Source organism: Natator depressus, chromosome 6, assembly GCF_965152275.1.
Source record: "Natator depressus isolate rNatDep1 chromosome 6, rNatDep2.hap1, whole genome shotgun sequence".
In the NCBI taxonomy this organism is placed as follows: domain Eukaryota; kingdom Metazoa; phylum Chordata; order Testudines; family Cheloniidae; genus Natator; species Natator depressus.
In genome coordinates this window covers 13,124,463-13,146,434 of record NC_134239.1, presented here as the reverse complement: position 1 = coordinate 13,146,434, position 21,972 = coordinate 13,124,463, and the positions used below count along the sequence as shown (strand labels likewise).

At 48.6% G+C, this 21,972-nt stretch overlaps 1 protein-coding gene across 7 annotated transcripts; it reads left to right on the top strand.

The window, feature by feature from the left end:
• Positions 1–9,040: 9,040 nt before the first annotated feature.
• Positions 9,041–21,837, top strand: FAM111A (FAM111 trypsin like peptidase A). Of its 7 annotated transcripts, none has more exons than XM_074954503.1 (4): positions 9,042–9,146; positions 9,970–10,094; positions 11,404–11,511; positions 13,310–21,837. In XM_074954503.1, the coding sequence occupies exons 3-4, from the start codon at positions 11,425–11,427 to the stop codon at positions 15,173–15,175; spliced, it is 1,953 nt and encodes a 650-aa protein (XP_074810604.1). In that variant the 5' UTR covers positions 9,042–9,146; positions 9,970–10,094; positions 11,404–11,424; the 3' UTR covers positions 15,176–21,837. The 7 variants fall into 7 exon arrangements, with proteins under 7 accessions (XP_074810609.1, XP_074810604.1, XP_074810603.1 ...); XM_074954502.1 differs by having other exon boundaries at positions 11,346–11,511; XM_074954504.1 differs by having other exon boundaries at positions 9,098–9,153; positions 11,346–11,511.
• Positions 21,838–21,972: the final 135 nt, after the last annotated feature.

Genomic DNA, 21,972 nt, shown 5'->3' with positions numbered 1-21,972 from the left:
TTTGTCCAGGTTTCACCCTGCTCCCCAGTTCACTGAGTTATTTATACTGTTTGTTATCACATTGTCAATTGTGAGTGCTGGGGTTGCACGTAGTGGCTTGTGAAGGTCACTCACTTGTTCTTGGGCCGTACACACTGGTGTCTGTTGTCACACATCACCGGTGTGGTGCTCTGATCTGTTCAATGATGGTAACAGTCAGCTGCGTGTGTGTGTTCCCTCTGTGTGCTGCCCCGGCTCTGCAGATAGCTGACACAGCAGACCCTGAGAGAACCCCCAATTATCACAGACTCTGATAAGGCATGAAGGCACCCGGCCAGGTGTATTGTCAGACAAAGCACAGTAATAGTTTCCCGCAGACTCTACAGGGCACATAGGTGCTGACTCTGTGGGTGCGCTGCACCCACCGGCAGCTCCCCGCCCCACCCCTCCCCAGCTCACCTCCGCCTCCTCCCCTGAGTGCGGCTTCCCCGCTTCTCCTCCCAGCACTTGCCGCCGCGAAACGGTGTAACAAGCTGTGGGAGGGAGGGGGAGGAGCAGGAACGTGGCATGCTCAGGGGAGGAGGCGGGGCCGGGGCGGGGATTTGGGGAAGGAGTCCAATAGGGGCAGGGAAGGGGCGGAGTTGGGGTGGAGATTTGGGGAAGGGGTTGGAATGGGGGCAGGGAAGGGGTGGAGTCGGGGCAGGGCCAGGGGCAGGGGGCGTGAGCACCCACTGGCGCCAGGAGAAGTTGGCGCCTATGACAGGACATACTACGAATATGTGCCCCCTGACAATGGACCGGCTCAGTCAGTGGCAGAATTCTCCATTGCCCCCTAGGCCAGACAAAGACAACCCTTCAGGGGTACGCTTTTATACACAGGTACAAACAAGTTACACATCACTCCCGACGTATAGAGGTGCAACCCCTCTACATGTTAGGGTGCCGCCTCTCACCTTGTACATGTTGGTTCAAACGAAACAACTCAATCCATCATATTACCCTCCTGCCCCTGTCTTTAGGATGGGTCAGCATGTTCCTTGTTATCTATGTGGAATGTGCTAGTTGCGGAATGTTCTGATACCATCCTGGCACATGTATATATTACTAGTGCTTAGTACCTTTTAGGTATGTGTATATTTGCAACATCAGCCGCCTTCTTGCCAGATTCTGTGAGCAGGGCCTGCCTCTGGCTCACAGCTTAACTTTGCTTTATGTTAGCAAAGTCGTGACCATTATTTTAGTTCAGGCCTTAGGTCTCATACCAGGCCTCTGATACAAGAGTTTGTGTTTCAGGGCCTCATCTTACCACAACTGGTATGTTATTGTAGGGTTTTTCGTGAGCACGGGGGCTGTAGACACTGGTTTGTTAGATAGGAGTACTGGGGCCCTGCGCACTGGTATGTTATTGCAGGATCTCTCTTTGGTGCTGGGGCTGAAAACGCTGGTTTGTTTTTTGTTGGCTGTCTCTGTTTAGCACTGGGGCTGTAAACACTGATTTGTTATTGTAGGGTCTCTCTCTTTGGCACTGGGGCTGAAAACACTGGGGGGTGGTGGGGGGGGGGGTTGGGTTGCTGGAACCAATTTTTTTAGACCAGAGAGCATTGAAACATCTGTTTTGAAAGAGGGATCAGATCAAAAAGGCGGAATCACAGCCAGTGAGCAGATCTGGGGATCTAGGGTAGGCCACACAGACTGAGCCACCCATCCTTAACTCTATGCCTGAGGGGACCTCTACGCGCTGGTTCTGGGTCTGTGCAGCCTGCTCACAAGTAGTCATCTCTCTCCATCAGCTGGATCACCAGGTCTGTAATTTTCCCAGTCCCCCTTCTCCTTCCTGCTGTATTGCCCCTCATTTCTCTCTGATCTGAACCCCAGCCCCACTGGCCCTTATACACTCTGGCTTATTGCCCTCCATCATGCACAGCACTGGGGCTGTTCTCTCCAGAGTGGTGAGGGCTCAGCAACCACATAGCCAGATCAGCCCCACGACCCCAGCCAAGCCAGGTGTTGTGGGATCACAGGGAGCCTGGCACATGCTTCCACTAGTGCCAGTTGCACAGGGGATGATCCTGCATCCTGCACCCTTTGCCATCTTGCTGTCCATGGAGCTCAGGAGGGAATGCACTTGCAGCTGCTGTAGTTGGGTGCAGTGAAGTCCCTCCACATCCCAGCTGATTGCTTCATTGCATGGAGTCCCCTTCAAACCCTATGTCCTATGGTGGTGGCTGCGGCATAGGACATATCTCAGGCTTCTGCTGCCAGTGAAGCTCCTGATCCCATCCACTTAGAATCATAGAATTTCAGGGTTGGAAGGGACCTCAGGAGGTCATCTAGTCCAACCCCCTGCTCAAAGCAGGACCAATCCCCAACTAAATCATCCCAGCCAGGGCTTTGTCAAGCCTAACCTTAAAAACTTCTCAGGAAGGAGATTCCACCACCTCCCTAGATAACGCATTCCAGTGTTTCACCACCCTCCTAGTGAAAAAGTTTTTCCTAATATCCAACCTAAACCTCCCCCACTGCAACTTGAGACCATTACTCCTTGTTCTGTCATCTGCTACCACTGAGAACAGTCTAGATCCATCCTCTTTGGAACCCCCTTTCAGGTAGTTGAAAGCAGCTATCAAATCCCCCCTCATTCTTCTCTTCCGCAGACTAAACAATCCCAGTTCCCTCAGCCTCTCCTCATAAGTCATATGTTCCAGTCCCCGAATCATTTTTGTTGCCCTCCGCTGGACGTTTTCCAATTTTTCCACATCCTTCTTCTAGTGTGGGGCCCAAAACTGGACACAGTACTCCAAATGAGGCCTCACCAATGTCGAATAGAGGGGAACGATCACGTCCCTCGATCTCCTGGCAATGCCCCTACTTATACATCCCAAAATGCCATTGGCCTTCTTGGCAACAAGGGCACACTGTTGACTCATATCCAGCTTCTCATCCACTAGGTCCTTTTCTGCAGAACTGCTGCCTAGCCATTCGGTCCCTAGTCTGTAGCGGTGCATGGGATTCTTCTGTCCTAAGTGCAGGACCCTGCACTTGTCCTTGTTGAACCTCATCAGATTTCTTTTGGCCCAATCCTCTAATTTGTCTATGTCCTTCTGTATCCTATCCCTACCCTCCAGCGTATCTACCTCTCCTCCCAGTTTAGAGTCATCTGCAAACTTGCTGAGGGTGCAATCCACACCATCCTCCAGATCATTTATGAAGATATTGAACAAAACCGGCCCCAGGACCGACTCTTGCGGCACTCCACTTGATACCGGCTGCCAACTAGACATGGAGCCATTGATCACTATCCGTTGAGCCCGACAATGTAGCCAACTTTCTATCCACCTTATAGTCCATCCATCCAGCCCATACTTCTTTAACTTGCTGGCAAGAATACTGTGGGAGACAGTGTCAAAAGCTTTGCTAAAGTCAAGGAACAACACGTCCACTGCTTTCCCCTCATCCACAGAGCCAGTTATCTCGTCATAGAAGGCAATTAGATTAGTCAGGCATGACTTGCCCTTGTTGAATCCATGCTGACTGTTCCTGATCACTTTCCTCTCCTCTAAGTGCTTCAGAATTGATTCCTTGAGGACCTGCTCCATGATTTTTCCAGGGACTGAGGTGAGGCTGACTGGCCTGTAGTTCCCAGGATCCTCCTTCTTCCCTTTTTTAAAGATGGGCACAACATTAGCCTTTTTCCAGTCATCCGGGACTTCCCCCAATCGCCATGAGTTTTCAAAGATAATGGCCAATGGCTCTGCAATCACAGCCGCCAACTCCTTTAGCACTCTTGGATGCAGCACATCCGGCCCCAGGACTTGTGCTCCTCCAGCTTTTCTAAATAGTCCCAAAACACTTCTTTCTCCACAGAGGGCTGGTCACCTCTTCCCCATGCTGTGCTGCCCAGTGCAGTAGTCTGGGAGCTGACCTGGTTTGTGAAGACCGAGGCAAAAAAAGCATTGAGTACATTAGCTTTTTTCACCTCCTCTGTCACTAGGTTGCCTCCCTCATTCAGTAAGGGGCCCACACTTTCCTTGACTTTCTTCTTGTTGCTAACATACCTGAAGAAACCCTTCTTGTTACTCTTAACATCTCTTGCTAGCTGCAACTCCAGGTGTGATTTGGCCTTCCTGATTTCACTCCTGCATGCCTGAGCAATATTTTTATACTCTTCCCTGGTCGTTTGTCCAATCTTCCACTTCTTGTAAGCTTCTTTTTTGTGTTTAAGATCAGCAAGGATTTCACTGTTAAGCCAAGCTGGTCGCCTGCCATATTTACTAGTCTTTCTACACATCGGGATGGTTTGTCCCTGTAACCTCAATAAGGATTCTTTAAAATACAGCCAGCTCTCCTGGACTCCTTTCCCCTTCATGTTATTCTCCCAGGGGATCCTGCCCATCAGTTCCCTGAGGGAGTCAGACTGCTTTTCTGAAGTCCAGGGTCCGTATTCTGCTGCTCTCCTTTCTTCCTTGTGTCAGGATCCTGAACTCGACCATCTCATGGTCACTGCCTCCCAGGTTCCCATCCACTTTTGCTTCCCCTACTAATTCTTCCCGGTTTGTGAGCAGCAGGTCAAGAAGAGCTCTGCCCCTAGTTGGTTCCTCCAGCACTTGCACCAGGAAACTGTCCCCTACACTTTCCAAAAACTTCCTGGATTGTCTGTGCACCGCTGTACTGTTCTCCCAGCAGATATCTGGGTGATTGAAGTGTCCCATGAGAACCAGGGCCTGCGATCTAGTAACTTCCATGAGTTGCCGGAAAAAAGCCTCGTCCACCTCATCCCCCTGGTCTGGTGGTCTATAGCAGACTCCCACCACAACATCACCCTTGTTGCTCAAACTTCTAAACTTAATCCAGAGACACTCAGGTTTTTCTTCAGTTTCCTACCGGAGCTCTGAGCAATCATACTGCTCCCTTACATACAGTGCAACTCCCCGACCTTTTCTGCCCTGCCTGTCCTTCCTGAACAGTTTCTATCCATCCATGACAGTACTTCAGTCATGTGAGTTATCCCACCAAGTCTCTGTTATTCCAATCACATCATAATTCCTTGACTGTGCCAGGACTTCCAGTTCTCCCTGCTTGTTTCCCAGGCTTCTTGCATTTGTGTATAGGCACTTGAGATAACTTGCTGATCATCCCTCTTTCTCAGTATGAGGCAGGAGCCCTCCCCTCTTGCGCGCTCCTGCTCGTGCTTCCTCCCGGTATCCCACTTCCCCACTAACCTCAGGGCTTTGGTCTCCTTCCCCCGGCTGAACCTAGTTTAAAGTCCTCCTCACTAGGTTAGCCAGCCTGCTTGCAAAGATGCTCTTCCCTCTCTTCATTAGGTGGAGCCCGTCTCTGCCTAGCACTCCTCCTTCTTGGAACACCATCCCATGGTCAAAGAATCCAAAGTCCTTCTCTCCGACACCACCTGCGTAGCCATTTGTTGACTTCCATGATTCGACGGTCTCTACCCAGGCCTTTTCCTTCCACGGGGAGGATGGACGAGAAGACCACTTGCACCTCAAACTCCTTTATTCTTCTTCCCAGAGCCACGTAGTCTGCAGTGATCCGCTCAAGGTCATTCTTGGCAGTATCACTGGTGCCCACGTGGAGAAGCAGGAAGGGGTAGCGATCCGAGGGCTTGATGAGTCTCGGCAGTCTCTCTGTCACATCGCGAATCCTAGCTCCTGGCAAGCAGCAGACTTCTCGGTTTTCCCGGTCGGGGCGGTAGATCAATGACTCAGTCCCCCTGAGGAGGGAGTCCCCGACCACCACCACCCACCTCCTTCTCTTGGGAGCAGTGGTCATGGAACCCCCAACCCTAGGACAGTGCATCTCATGCCTTCCAGTCGGCAGAGTCTCCTTCTGTTCCCTTCCCTCAGATGTATCATCTAGTCCACTGTCTGCATTAGTACCTGTGGAGAGAACATGAAAATGGTTACTTACCTGTATCTGTGTTGCTGGTACATGGACACTCCCCTTTCTTCTTCTGGAGGTCACATGCTGCCAAATTTCCCCAGGTCTTTTCCTCCAATTCCTCCTGAGGTCTTCCAGCCTCTTGTCACTTTCTCCCATTAAATTGACTCACTGCTGAGGAAAGACAGTTTAGTCACATGGTTTCTGGGAAGGGGTAGAGTAGGTTGGGACTGAAGGTATATTGGCAGAGAAGTGTGTGTATGCTGAGCCCAGGGCTGAGATAGCAGAGGGATGCGGGTTGGGATTAAGGGGCATCTGCAGAACTTTCTGAATGGGGAGCTCAAAGCTGGAATAGCCTGGGGGCTACAGGGCAGAACTGTGGGTCATCAACAGAGCTGTGAGGGGTTCCAGCCAGCTGACATAGCTGTGAGAGTTGTGAAATAGGATTGATGTGCACTGAAATAGCTGACCTGAAGCTGGGTACGTTTGCAGGGGTCAGATTGGGAAAAACAAGGTGGTGATTGTTATGGTGATATGTTATGTTATGTTATGGTGATTGTTAGGCATATACACAGAGAAGTTAGATAAAGAACATAAGACTCTTGTTGGAACGTTGCAAGGTAACACACCTTTATTTCTTAGAATTCAGAGCAATAACCCACCAGAGCCCCAAACCAGAGAGAAACAAACCAGGCTGCTCCTTTAAAGGGCATGGCTCACCCCACCTTCTTGGAGGCTGTCTGTCTGCAGACTGACTACTACAGACACAGATCACACTTTTCCCTAGAGTCCCCTGCCCTGGAAGCAGGACCAGGAAAGACCCATGAAATTTGAAGTGGCAGCTTGTAATTTTTAGTTTTCAAGGGACTACAGCAGTGCCTCTTCCAGTGCGCTCTGCCCCTGTGAGTTGCCAGAATGAGATGCTGCTCACAGCAGATAGCAGCACTGTGTGTATCTCTGAGCTCTGCTGGGCTCCTTCAGGTTGGCTCCCCCTCGGTGGGGCTTGGATAGGGGGATTGTCTCTGCTGGGCTCCTTGAGGTTGGCTACTTGTTTGAGGGGAAATAATATATGGTGGCATCTCCCAAACATGACATCCTGGTGGCACCAAAATCACTTCACAACACAATGAAATAGTTACCAATATTGGCATTTAAATGACCATTGCTGGGCATCTGAGCTAACTAGGGTGGATGGGGCTGTTCACATCTCTCCGAATTGTTGCCTCGGGCTCTCTGCATCCATTACACACAGGTCACCTTCTTGAGGGCGTTTTTTAACCCCTACAATCATAACAGCTAGTAGGAACTGATGGGAGGGGGAGTGTTGGGATGTGGGGGGCTGGATTGGTGAGGGGTTGGGTAGGGAGGGGGATTTGGGGGGTGGGTGGGGGAGTGGCTGGGATGTGCGGTGAGGGGCAGTGGGGGTGGGGTTCGGGGAGAAGGGGCTGGGATATGGGGGAGGGGCAGGTGAGAAGCAGGGATGGGGTATGTGGGGGCAGTGGGAGGGCTGGGATGTGGGGGGCTGGATTGGTGAGGGGTTGGGTAGGGAGGGGGATTTGGGGGGTGGGTGGGGGAGTGGCTGGGATGTGCGGTGAGGGGCAGTGGGGGTGGGGTTCGGGGAGAAGGGGCTGGGATATGGGGGAGGGGCAGGTGAGAAGCAGGGATGGGGTATGTGGGGGCAGTGGGAGGGCTGGGATGTGGGGGCTGGATTGGTGAGGGGTTGGGTAGGGAGGGGGATTTGGGGGGTGGGTGGGGGAGTGGCTGGGATGTGCGGTGAGGGGCAGTGGGGGTGGGGTTCGGGGAGAAGGGGCTGGGATATGGGGGAGGGGCAGGTGAGAAGCAGGGATGGGGTATGTGGGGGCAGTGGGAGGGCTGGGATGTGGGGGGCTGGATTGGTGAGGGGTTGGGTAGGGAGGGGGATTTGGGGGGTGGGTGGGGGAGTGGCTGGGATGTGCGGTGAGGGGCAGTGGGGGTGGGGTTCGGGGAGAAGGGGCTGGGATATGGGGGAGGGGCAGGTGAGAAGCAGGGATGGGGTATGTGGGGGCAGTGGGAGGGCTGGGATGTGGGGGGCTGGATTGGTGAGGGGTTGGGTAGGGAGGGGGATTTGGGGGGTGGGTGGGGGAGTGGCTGGGATGTGCGGTGAGGGGCAGTGGGGGTGGGGTTCGGGGAGAAGGGGCTGGGATATGGGGGAGGGGCAGGTGAGAAGCAGGGATGGGGTATGTGGGGGCAGTGGGAGGGCTGGGATGTGGGGGGCTGGATTGGTGAGGGGTTGGGTAGGGAGGGGGATTTGGGGGGTGGGTGGGGGAGTGGCTGGGATGTGCGGTGAGGGGCAGTGGGGGTGGGGTTCGGGGAGAAGGGGCTGGGATATGGGGGAGGGGCAGGTGAGAAGCAGGGATGGGGTATGTGGGGGCAGTGGGAGGGCTGGGATGTGGGGGGCTGGATTGGTGAGGGGTTGGGTAGGGAGGGGGATTTGGGGGGTGGGTGGGGGAGTGGCTGGGATGTGCCGTGAGGGGCAGTGGGGGTGGGGTTCGGGGAGAAGGGGCTGGGATATGGGGGAGGGGCAGGTGAGAAGCAGGGATGGGGTATGTGGGGGCAGTGGGAGGGCTGGGATGTGGGGGGCTGGATTGGTGAGGGGTTGGGTAGGGAGGGGGATTTGGGGGGTGGGTGGGGGAGTGGCTGGGATGTGCGGTGAGGGGCAGTGGGGGTGGGGTTCGGGGAGAAGGGGCTGGGATATGGGGGAGGGGCAGGTGAGAAGCAGGGATGGGGTATGTGGGGGCAGTGGGAGGGCTGGGATGTGGGGGGCTGGATTGGTGAGGGGTTGGGTAGGGAGGGGGATTTGGGGGGTGGGTGGGGGAGTGGCTGGGATGTGCGGTGAGGGGCAGTGGGGGTGGGGTTCGGGGAGAAGGGGCTGGGATATGGGGGAGGGGCAGGTGAGAAGCAGGGATGGGGTATGTGGGGGCAGTGGGAGGGCTGGGATGTGGGGGGCTGGATTGGTGAGGGGTTGGGTAGGGAGGGGGATTTGGGGGGTGGGTGGGGGAGTGGCTGGGATGTGCGGTGAGGGGCAGTGGGGGTGGGGTTCGGGGGGGGCTGGCTGAGATATAGGGGGTGGGGGGAAGTGGGGGAGGCGGGACAGACTGTGCCCCGCCCCCTCCCGTGACGCGGGGGGAGGAAGCGGAAAGTTTCGGTTTGAGACGGATGGAGCGGGGTGGGGCGCGGGCTGCCTGAGCGGGACTCGGCTGGCTGGGAACGAGACACCCCCCGACCCGTGCGAGGCGAGCGGTGGGGCTGAGAGGAGCGGTGGGGGCGGGAGTTGGGGGAGGAGGGAGTGGTGGGGACGGGAGTTGGGGGAGGGGAGAGTTGGGGGGAGGAGAGGGGGGCGGGAGTTGGGGGAGGGGGGAGCGGGGGGGGCGGGAGTTGGGGGGGGAGGAGGGAGTGGTGGGGACGGGAGTTGGGGGAGGGGAGAGTTGGGGGGAGGAGAGGGGGGAGCGGTGGGGGCGGGAGTTGGGGGAGGGTGGGAGTTGGGGCGTGAAGGGGGGGCGGGAGTTGGGGGAGGGGAGAGTTGGGGGAGGAGAGGGGGCGGGAGTTGGGGGAGCGGAGGGGGGCAGGAGTTGAGGGAGGAGGGAGCCGTGGGGGCGGGAGTTGGGGGAGGGTGGGAGTTGGGGTGTGAAGGGGGGGCGGGAGTTGGGGGGAGGAGGGAGTGGTGGGGGCGGGAGTTGGGGGAGGAGAGGGGGCGGGAGTTGGGGGGAGGAGGGAGTGGTGGGGGGGGAGAGTTGGGGGAGGAGAGGGGGGCAGGAGTTGGGGGAGGAGAGGGGGCGGGAGTTGGAGGAGGGAGCGGTGGGGGCGGGAGTTGGGGGAGGGTGGGAGTTGGGGTGTGAAGGGGGGGTGGGAGTTGGGGGGAGGAGGGAGTGGTGGGGGCGGGAGTTGGGGGAGGAGAGGGGGCGGGAGTTGGGGGGAGGAGGGAGTGGTGGGGGGGGAGTTGGGGGAGGAGAGGGGGGCAGGAGTTGGGGGAGGGGGGAGGAGAGGGGGGGTGGGAGTTGGGGAGCGAGGAGGGGCGGGGGAATGTCTATATAGTTTGACAGCTTGTTATGCAAACAGCATGGTGTGGCCAGTGATGCCAAGTAGCCTGTCCCTGTGTGTCAGGGGGCTGTAGAGGTTCCAGGGAAATTTTCTTTCACCAGACAAAAGACATCATATGTGGTTTGACTCACAGCTCTGACTAGGTAATTGAATATCCTCTGGCCCCAGAGCTTTGGTGAGGGTGTCGGCCAACAATACCCCCGCTCCTAGGCCTGCAGAGTCCTCCCCATGCAAGCTCCGCAGGTTTGGGCATGACACGGGAGCCAGGCAGAGCAGGCAAGTGGCATGTAGGAAGAGACACTATTCTGCATCCTTCCCCAGCACCTGATGGGGATGTCTCTGCTGGCCTCTGAGCAGCAGATCACACAAATGCCTGCTCCAGTTAGCCACTGAACGCCCCTCCCCTACCCCCTGGGATGCTGGAGAGACCAGTCATCTCCTAAGGGAACCAATCTGCCAGGTTGCATGGTACACTCGGGATGCACAACGCAGAGGCACTGGGCCTCTAGATCCCTGCAGAGCTGGAGACAGCCATAGGCTTCTGGGGCCACAGGCACTGACTTTTCAAACTGCTGGGGGGTCTTCAACCCCCGGCTCTGCCCTGGGCCCCACCCCCACTCCACCCCTTCCCCTAAGGCTCCATCCCCACCCAACCTCTTCCCGCCCAGTTCCACCCCTTCCCCCGAGCGCACCACGTCCTCACTCCTCCCCCCACCCTGCCTCAGCCTCCCTGCATGCCGCAAAACAGCTGATTGCAGCTGGCAGGAGGCGTGGAGCGGGAGTGGGAGTGGGGAGGCGCTGATCCTTGGGGCCCGCCGGTGGGTGGAAGGCACTGGAGGTGGGGGACGGTGTTAGAACATTGTGCAACTTTAAACGAGCATGTTCTCTAGTAGAACAATGACATAATAATGAAACAGCTTTAACCAGACAACTTTAAGTGAGGAGTTACTGTAATATATTTTATGGAGCCAACTGATGTTGGTGAAACAGACAAGCTTCTGAGCTTACACACAGCTCTTCAAGTCTTTTTAATTTATATATTTTTTTCTTTAAATAAACTTTGCAAGCCTCCTCAGCTCCCCTGCCCCTTCTCTACCTATCATCTGTCCTTTCAGATCAACTTTAAATACAAACTGATTTGGTAGCAATATTGCCAACCGCAAACATTCAGACAGCGTGTCAGGCCCCCAAATCATAGATTGGTTTAAAAATCATGACATTAAAAATCCCTCCCAGTTTTTTTTTTTATTTGTCTTCTGAGGGGTGTAAGCCTTTGGGGTTTACATTTTCACGCTTTCAACACCAAATAGCAAAAGAGTAGTGGTAATAGTGTGAGGTAGCAACACAACAGAAAGACACCTTGTTGTTAACATACCCTGTGCTCTCCTTTATAGTGTGCCTTCTCACTTGGCTGTCTCCAGACACTGAAAACTGTCTTTTACATGTTCTCAGTTACATCTTCTTTGAGTCAATATGGGACCCAAGAAGCAAGTTGATGGGAAAAAGCTCTCCCAGAATGGAAAATCGGGCAGAGATGGAAATATCCTGAAATATGTTACGGTATATTAATATTGGCTTATTCTGAGCAGGGCTACCCCATGACAACCTCCAGTAACCATACAACAAGAAGAGGGATTGGTATACCAGCCACCCTTCCTAAAATATGCACACACAGAATGCAGGAAATGCTACACTGGAGCACACTAGTGGTCCATGTAGCCCAGTATCCTCTTTCCAATACTGGTCTATACTGGATCCTTCAGTAGGAGGTGTAACTCTCCCCCTCCACCCGTAAGACACTTGTCATAGTCCTAACCACCTGCACCTGTGCTATTCCATTTTTCTTCTCAACTGTACATAAGCACTGTTAAGTAAGTTGCAAAAGAAGAAATGAGTTTGTGCCTTTATAAATGATAAAGAAAGCCTGAAGGGTTTTTCCCAAGTTTTTTTTCTGTTTTATTTTATATTATAAATTCAGATCCAGTTTATGTTGGAAAACTTTGTGGTGACTAGAAAACTAGAGAAAGTAGAACATCATAAGAGCCAGGAGAATGAAAGAAAAGTAATTAATACAAAGGGGTTCTAAAAATTCCTTCCTTTATTGTTGTCAATTCTTAACTTAAATAACTGACTTTTTGGATAAAGGAAGCCTTGTTTTTTCACCTAAGATATGAGCAATTGAAATACACATGCTGTAAGAGTCCCAATATTTCTTCCAGGAAAGACTGAACTTTACGTTTTTTATTTTTCTAATCAGGCTGCCCTTGTGACTCCTAAGGAAGCAAAACAGAAGTCCATTTTTCTAAATTTACTCTACAGGTCATCATTAAACCTGAGTTCTTAAAGGTGGTTCTCAAACTGGCATTCTTGGATGCCAGATTTATTTTCCACTGCAGTGAGGCAGTCCCAGCAGCACAGGGAATGAGCAGTTGAATGCTGGAGTCTTTCCATGCTCAGTGCTAGCTTTTCAACAACCTTGGATGTTACTCTATTTCTGCTTATTCTTTTTGTCCCTTTCCCTGCCTCAGCATGTTCTGTGGCTCCCCCACTCCATATATCTCACAGTACTTCTCACGCAAGAATCTACGTCTATAGCCATGTTTGAGGATTCCTTGAGCCCGGGCTGGCTTAGACTCAAAACCAGTAGTGCCCAAACTTTTCCAGTTGCGCCCCCACTTACCAGTAATGGAATCTGTCTGTGCGCACCCCCCTCCCTTACTGCACAGTTGGCTCAACAGAGGAGCTTGGGCTGAAGGCAGAACTGGGGATGGGGGTTGAGAGGGAATGAGGGCTGGGCGGGGGGGCAGGGGCAGAGCTGGGATGGGTGGCACTCTCTTCCTTGCCCCACCCCTCCCCCTGAGTAGGGTCTGGGCCATGCCCGGCCCCACTGTGCCTCCCCAAACGTTCCTCTGTGCCCCCTAGGGAGGGTGCATCCCACAGTTTGGGGACCACTGCTCAAAACAAAGCTTAGCAGTAGTGTGGGCAAGGCTTGAAAAGGGATATAAATGTGTATATATATACACGCACTCCCCCAGTGCTGCCTGTCAAAAGATGGAAAAACTTAACAGTTCCCCATTTATCCCCAGTTTCTCTTACTAGGTTCAAATGCTGCCATTATCCAAGTCCTTGTTATTTTTAAAAGTCCTGTCACAGTGACACATGAGGATCTGATGGTTCCTTCTCCCAGCTGCTCCTAGGTGGCGGTGGGTTGAGGAACCTGTAGCTCCATGTGGCTGGGCAGAGGGCTGTTTGATCAACAATTTTGGGATGGAGTTTTGGGCAGTAGTGGGATGGAGTCCTTACCAGGTGTCCCCACAGAAAGGTGCTATTTCAGTTATTTTTGTTCTGTTTTGTTTAGTGCAATGAGAAGAATAAGCAAAACTCTCCCTTGAAAAACCCACCTCCCAAAAGGAAGAGATCTGTGAACAGCACACCTCCTCTGGGTGACACCAGTAAGAGACAGACAAGAGAGAGCCTCTTAATCAGTCAGAAATCCACTGAAGAGGAGCAAGAATTCACCGTCAACTTGGGTGATGGTGGCAAGGAGCATGTGGTGAAAGGCAGAACCCATGACAGCATCTACAAAGCCCTGACGGCGCTACCAGACGTCTGTGCTCGGATGAAAAAAGAGAAGGGCAAGGAGATGCATCTATTGGGGAATAAAGGGATTGAGGGGTATGTTAACTTGGGGATGCCTCTCAAGTACATTCCTGAGAATTCCCACTTTGAAATGAAATTTTACAAAGCGAAGTCGAATCAGAAAATAGGATACCGACAGTATGAGAGCAAGGGAAAGAAATGCATAACATTTTATGTCTCCTCTCTTGGCAGTAGATGGGAGAACAATGCTCGATACAGAATTCTTTGGTGCCAGCAGCTTGCTAAAGACCAGAGCAAGTTGTGTGTCTTTGCCCCAGAAGGGGAGACCATCAAGGATGCCTTGTGCAAAGATGGCCGGTTTTATTCTTGCCTGGAGAAAAAAGAGTGGCAGTTGGTGGAGAATAAGAAGTACAGACCTAGTGATTACTGTGTCGATAATCTAGCCAACAGGTCGTTTGGGGTGGTGGTTAAAACTAAGCCCCTGCCTAGGAAGGTTGATTGTTCAAGGAATGAACAATCCTGCATGGCCTCCGAGGAGGGGCAGGGGAAGACTTACCATTACTTTAAACGTACTATCCTGGCCCTGTATTCTGACTTGAAGAAACAAAGTGCAGTGATTGACAAGCTCTTCGCAGAAGCCTTTGCAGAAGCCTTGAAGCAAGGGAAATCGAACAGTGCTGTGTTCAAACTGTACAGGGAGAACTTTGGGAAGGAGACTAAGAACTCCACTCTTATTAAGGTGCACAAATGCCTTGGTGTTCTCAGTGACTCTGTGGGGTTTATAGAGTGGGCCAACAATGGAAATGATGGCTCTGCCACTTGCTTTGTCTTGCATGGTAAGTATGTACTTACCTGTCATCATGTGGTAGGGCATATTGTTGGTGAAGGAGTGGAGGAGAAGGACTGGGCGTTGATAATCAGTCAGTCTGCCCGTGTGACTTTCTCTTATGAAGATAAATACCCAAAGGAAAACAGCTGGTTTTCACTAGCTCCTTGGTTTGAAATATCTGACAAGCATCTTGATTTTGCTGTCCTGAAACTGGAAGGAGATGGAAGCTTGTTCCCAGCAGGTCTAGTGCAATTTTCTTACCCATTGCCATTTAATGGTCTAATCTATATAATTGGCCACCCGGATGGGCAAGCGAAATCTGCAGATGGCTGTACTGTGGTCCCTGTATTTGAGCGGAAACGGGAGTGCCATTGTCGTATCCAGCGTGGCCAGAAGGAGGTGTGCAACAATGTCAAATGTGGCCCAGAGGACAGGCAGTGCATCCACATGTTCACCCAAAGAAGTTTCCAGCATGTGATCAACAATCCCAATGTAGTCACCTATGACACCAGCTTCTTCTTCGGGTCTTCCGGCTCACCGGTGTTCAATGCAGATGGCCAGCTGGTGGCCATGCACACCGCTGGTTATAATTATAAAAAGAATAAGCAGCTGCACAGCATCGTTGAGTTTGGCTTTTCCATGGTGGCCATCCTTGCAGCAATTAAAAAGAATTATAAAACCTGGTATGACTCTGAGCTCCGCTCCCTTTGGGAAGGTGCTGGATCTTGTCCTGGTGAGCATGAGGATTTCACCAGTGCTTACACCAATGACATAGAAATGGAAACCTTGGAATAAAATCTCCATCTTCGAGAGCCTCCCCAATGCACACAGTGCATTTCACCCTTCATATTGATCTCCATTCTTTGAAGTCTCCATTGTTCCTGACATGAACTTTCTTTGGTTGGTGATTTCCTACCAACTGCAGTCTAGTTATACCCCTTTCTGCTTTCATTATTCTTATTGAAATGCCTGGTGACAAACCTTGAAATAACTTTTTATTTTTAATGAAGGGTGGTTAGTATGATGGGGTCAGTACCTTGCGTGTGGGATTCTTTCATAAGAAATGCATAGTCTTTGGACTTTTAAAGGCTGAGCTAGAGGGAGGAGTGGTTCTACAAATAATTATCAACGATTCTTAAAATATAATGGTTATAAACATAAACATAATTAATAAAGACAAATAATATAAATATGTAATAAAATATTATACAGTTTTTTTTAAAATGCAAAAGCTGCTTTAATACCACATTAAATTAGCACTGTTTGAAAATGGTCAAAGGATTCCACAACATTAACTTGTCCCCCTGCCCCTTGTGCAATATGTGTATTTTGTTATGCATTGAACATATAAAGATTACATTAAATAGTGGCCACAGAGGGTCTGCTTCGTTTTGAAGTTAATGGGAATGAGCCTTTGAAGAAAAGAGGAAAAGAAAATACTACATATATGCAGTTTGGCAGAGATAACACTGTTGTAGAAGCCTTCATTTTTTGCCTTGTCTGACTGATTTTTAGCTTCATTATTGCATTAATGTGGCCTTTTGCATTTAGTTTCCTAGTTCTCTCTCTCTCATTAAAAAGTGGAGCTGGGTGGAAGCGAGAGAAACACTTCTACTGAAACCATTGGGGGGAGTTGTAAGTTCTGCACAGTTGCCACTATTAATTGCACTCTGCTTGAAATATGCAAGTGATCTGGTACCCTTGAAATACCAGCCAGAAGATCTGGGTTCAATTCCCAGCAATGCTATATACTTCTAAAGTGGCCTTGGGCATGTCACTTCATCTCTCTATGCCTCAGTTCCTGTTGCTAAAACTGGATTCTTTGTCCCACCCTTTGTCTGTCTTGTCATTTTAGACTGTAAGCTCTTTGGGGCCTGCGGGGTCTGTCTTTTACTATGTGTATGTAGAAATTCTGGCCTGTGGGACCTCAGTCCTGGTTGGGGCCTCTAGGCACCACAGTAATAACTTAATAGAAGGATAGTCATAGTAATAGTTAAATTGTAACAACCGTAACTTAAAACTTCTATAGCTATGCATCACTTTGATTGTAACCTATAAAGCCCTAAATGGTATGGGACCAAGTTACCCAAGGGATTGCCACTGCCGCAGCTGAGGTTGATAGATTGACTCTGGCTTGAGCTCCTCTCCCTACTCAGTTTAAAAGGTTTCCATGAAGGCGCCTCAGTTTTGAGAATTCAGTCCTCCATTTGCTCCATCAGAGCTTGGGCTTGTTAATTGTTTTGGTCTTGCTGCAAAGTCTGTCTCTTTATATGGGTGTTAGGGATGGAGGGTTCGTGGATTAGAGATTCAGTGGGCTTGGATCTGGAGTGATGGATATAAATTTTTATAAGTATTTAGCTTCACCCTTTAAGTAAAGCCAACTACATGCATGGAAAATTAAAAGTACCTAGAATCTGAGAGAGATGCTGGGAAAAATGCATAATATTGACATGAATCCCTTGAAATTAAGTGAATCTTTCTACTGTGCCTGCTTCTCAGAGCTAACAGTCACATATTAGCATGCACTAAAGTTCACACTTATGACATGTATGTGCAACCCATCTCTAAATTTGCCAACTCTGAGTCAATAGCACTTCATGCTGTGCTTGCTGGAGTACAGTGTCCCATTCTGGATGCCACACTTTAATAAAAATGTGATAAATTGAGGTCCAGAGGGGAGCAACAGAAATGATAAAAGGTTTAGAAAACCTTACCTACGAGGAAAGGTTTAAAAAAAAAAAAGGGTAGGTGTGTTTAATCTTGAGAAAAGAACACTGCGAGGAGACCTGGTAACAGTCTTCAACGGTGCTAAGGGCTGTTATAAAGAGGATGGTGACGAATTGTTCTCCAGGTCCATTGAAGGTAGAACAAAAAGTAATGGGCTTAATCTTCAGCAAGGGCAATTGAGGTTTGACATTAAGGAAAACTTTCGAACTATAAGGATAGTTAAGTTCTGGACTAGGTTACCAAGGGAGGTTGTGGAATCTGTCATTGCAGGTTTTTAAGAACAGGTTGGACAAACACCTGTCAGGGATGGTCTAGGTTTACTTGTCCTGCCTCGGCGCAGGGGACTGCGCTTAATGATCTCTCAAGATTCTTTCTAGCCTTACATTTCTATGAGTCATAGATGTGAAGGCCACAAGGTCTGAATGTTGCATATTGATCAGACATGGTACAAATGATCAGTACAGGACCAACTAATACTCTGGCCTGTGCTATGCAGGAGATCTGACCAGATTATCATAATGGTCCCTTCTGCCTTAACATCTATGAGTCACTTAATTGTTTTTTTCAGATTTAGTCATGGATATTCATTTCAACAAGGGCTATTTATGTGCTAAGAATCAAGCCTATATGCTTTTTTGTATAGTTAGTCTAGATATCTTTTTTTCCAGTGAGGGAAAAGACCCCTTTACCTTCATATGACTAGAACAACAAGGGTTTTTTCCTTAAACTTTCTCTCATCACTCTCTTTTGAGCAGAATGAGGAAATCTGAGACTTTTTGGTAACTTATGAGCAAGTAAAAACAGGGTTGTAATGTTATCTCCTTAACTATAACAAGTTGTGACTGGCAAATGCTAAATGGAATGGCGTGTTCATTTTAAGTGGTTGCAGAGGTACCATCTTAGCATTTATCAGATCTCAGATTCTAAAGAGAGCCAGTTTAGGCTGATACTTAAACATGATTATCCATGTGCAGCTGGTAGTAGTGTGGGTGAGTCTCTAAATTCTGAGCCCATTGACTGCCCTTGAGATAGGGGGCTCTCTGCTGGCAGAGGTGCTGTTTTCTGGAAGAAATATGAAAACAAGACCCCAATCAGTTGCACGAGCCTTGGTAAATTGTTCCAATGGCTAATTACCCTCACTTTAAAATCGGTGACTTAGTTCCCATTTGAATTTGTTTAGCTTCAACTTCCGGCCAATGGATCTTGCGAAATGTTTGTCTATTAGATCAAAGAGCTCATTATCAAATACTTGTTCCTTGTGCCATGTACTTATAGACTGTGATCAAATCACCGCTTAACCTTCTCTGTGTTAAGCTAAATACACTGAGCTCCTTGAATCTCAGTGTAAGGCATGTTTTCTAATCCTGATGGCTCTAGTCCAGCGAAGGGCAACAAAAATGATTAGGGGTCTGGAACACATGACTTATGAGGAGAGGCTGAGGGAACTGGGATTGTTTAGTCTGCAGAAGAGAAGAATGAGGGGGGATTTGATAGCTGCTTTCAACTACCTGAGAGGTGGTTCCAGAGAGGATGGTTCTAGACTATTCTCAGTGGTAGAAGAAGACAGGACAAGGAGTAATAGTCTCAAGTTGCAGTGGGGGAGGTTTAGGTTGGATATTAGGAAAAACTTTTTCACTAGGAGGGTGGTGAAACACTGGAATGCGTTACCTAGGGAGGTGGTAGAATCTCCTTCCTTAGAAGTTTTTAAGGTCAGGCTTGACAAAGCCATGGCTGGGATGATTTGATTGGGGATTGGTCCTGCTTTGAGCAGGGGGTTGGACTAGATGACCTCCTGAGGTCCCTTCCAACCCTGATATTCTATGATTCTCTAAACCCTCTTGCATTAGAAATAGCTGCCTCAGTGGTGGGCAAATGATTCCTATGTACATGACTTGTAAAGCACTTTGGGACCTTTTAGGAGGAAAGATGTCTATTAACACAGGCCATTATGATTTTATAGGCTAAAGTCTGAACCCCTGCTCAGAGAATATCTTTAATAAGAATAATCTATAGTGTTCTGGAGTCTTCCACCTCCTTTTTCTGCTGTAGTGCTCAGGGATCTTGGGAAGTAAAGAGTTTCCAAGTAAAAGGACTTGTTTTCTCTTTTGTTTCTTAGTGTATTATTTGGCTATTGGTTTTTAGGTTTCAATCTTTATTGAAATATGCCATGTGCTGCTTGATCAGTTCTCAGAAGGGACTGTACTTTTGGTTAACTGTATTAGCACTAGTTCAGTCTGAGTCTGCTCAAGCATCTAGAAACCTCTATCAGGGGAAGGCCGTGTTAGTCTGTATCCAAAAAAACAACAAGGAGTCCAGTGTCGGACTTCTTGTTGTTTTTGTAGAAACCTCTAGTTCCCCATGAGCATGCTCAGAGGCATCGCATAGGCAGTAGAATAACCAATATGATAGCAATAGTCACTTCCGTACTAGCATTACTTTATCATTAGCATAATTATCCCCATACAAGCAATTTGATACCCACAGGAACATTTAGTGACTGTATATAAAATCCTGTTGTATCCATCCATCTCTTTGCTTCAAGGCATAAGATGAGCATTGATAGCAAGGCAAGAATGAATTTCCCCCATTTGGTGCACAATTGAGCAGGTGTATTATGGGAACTTTTCACCTTCCTTTGAAGCATGCAGGGTTGGCCATTGCTGAAGAGGGCATTTTGGACCAGATAGACCAGCACTATGAGTTTGATATGGGGTCTGTTCCTTATTGCAGTTGTACTCCCTTAACCTGAGCTAGGATTATGTTATATGTAGGGCCCTTCATTTTCAGTTTTTATTTGATTTTTTTCCCCCAGGAATTTATCAGTGTTTATTACTACAACAAGGACAGGTGAAAATCAGTGCAAAAATTACTAATTTTTCTGGGTAAATATCAGGTTTATTTTGGTGGATGGAAAGCCAGGGGGAAAAGCATGCAGTAGATTGATGAACAGAATTCAAAGCATTAATGTGATTTACTGCAGAACTAAAACTGAACTCAAAACACCAGGCCACCTCTGAGTTTAAGAAAACAATATTTCTCCAATCCCCAAATAAAACTTTTCATGTGAATTAACAGTTTATTGATGTAGACTTGGAACTATTAGCCTATAAATATTTACATTTATTATTTGGGCCACACCATTTGCAGCGTATACACTCAGTTTCATCCTTTTCTCCTGTTCTTGTTATTTTAAAAACTTTTGAACGCTTCCTTATGTTCTGAAACATATTCTGATACAGATTTTTGTTTTCTTCCCATTTTAGTGTCAAATCTTTAAACCATTATCTAACAGCTTGAAATGTATATGTGAGATTCATCAGTATGTTCAGATGCGCACGAACTTCAGAGCTTTTGTGCATGCCTGTTTGTTGGTGTGTATCTTCCACACTAATACATAGCATTACTTCAACAGGAAGCTTTGCATATACACACAGACTAATTTATTATCCTAATATGTATATCTCATGCAATGTATTGTATTTTCATAATAAAATTTATTTTTTAATATATTTGAATGATACAAAAGTAGGGTGAAAATCAGGAAAAAACTGAATAATACTTTTTGTAAAACCTGGGACGTTTTCGGTAAAAATAGTTTTAAACTGAAAACGAAGGGGCTTAGTTATATGTAGATGGATTTCCTAAATAACTAACAGATCGGTATTTTGTGTGCCTAGTGAAGTTTGCTCTGGCTCTCAAACAAGGAGCTGCATGAAGTGAGAACCAGGACATCAAGCTCTCTACAGAGGATGACACACCTATGACTAAAATTAGCTTTAAATTGGGCTCAGAAATGACACATTTCTATTAAAGAGACAGTCAGGTTAAGCTTGTCTTAGAACTTGGGCTTGAAGTGAGGAAGGATAGGGGAGTTTCACTCATTTTGTCTTTAATTTCAGTGTGCTCAGTGCTGTAAGGTGGTAGAATCCTCTTTCTTAGATGCCTGGCTGGTGTGTCTTGCCCATGCTCAGGGTCTAACTGATCACCAGACTTGGGGTTGGGAAGGAATTTTTCCCCAGGTCAAATTGGCAGGAGCTTTGGGGTTTTGGGGTATTTTTGCCTTCCTCTGCAGTGTGGGATGTGGGTCACCTGCTGGGATCATCTGGCAATAGCTCAACTAATCAATTCCCTGTCATTGCAGGGGCCTGGGCATTGGTGGTACCTAGGTCTCTTCTGTTTTCTGCCTGTGGCACAAAACCGCTTTAGTCTCCCGAGTGACTGAAATGCTTTGATCAGGCTAAAGTCATTGTGCTTCATATAAGGGTATCTGGGTAAAATCTAATGGCCTGTGATATACAAGAGGTTAGACTAAATAATCTAATGACCTTCTGCCTTTATACTCTGAAATCAGTGAAATTTTTAAAACAAACATTGTCCCCTTTGCAATCCAAACATCGCAGCCTTGGGCTGAGGCATGAGAATTAAATGAAATTGACTAAACTATTTTCATTTCTTAAATTGAAAAAGTGCTAACAATATATCAAGGTCAGAAGTAAATACTAGCACAACCTTATAAAGCTTTAAAAATCAATCTGAGAAAGGAAAGTTGTGTGTTTAAATATTTTTGAACCTGACCGTGTCCCTCCAAAATATAAACTGAAAAAAAATTCAACTTTGGAGAAAATAAACTGGAAATTTTTTCTTGTTTTTTTTTGTGTTGATGCCCATGTACTACATATGCGTATATATACTGTTGTGTGAACCAAATACCAGCATTTGTACTTCTGTATCCTGCCAATTTAAATACATTTTTTTAAAAATGTCATACTCATGTCTTTATTATATTGACTATTCTTTACATGAAGGGGAGAAAATAAACAATCCCCGTTGTATTTTACAATGGTTTCTGGGTTGGAGAAGGGAAG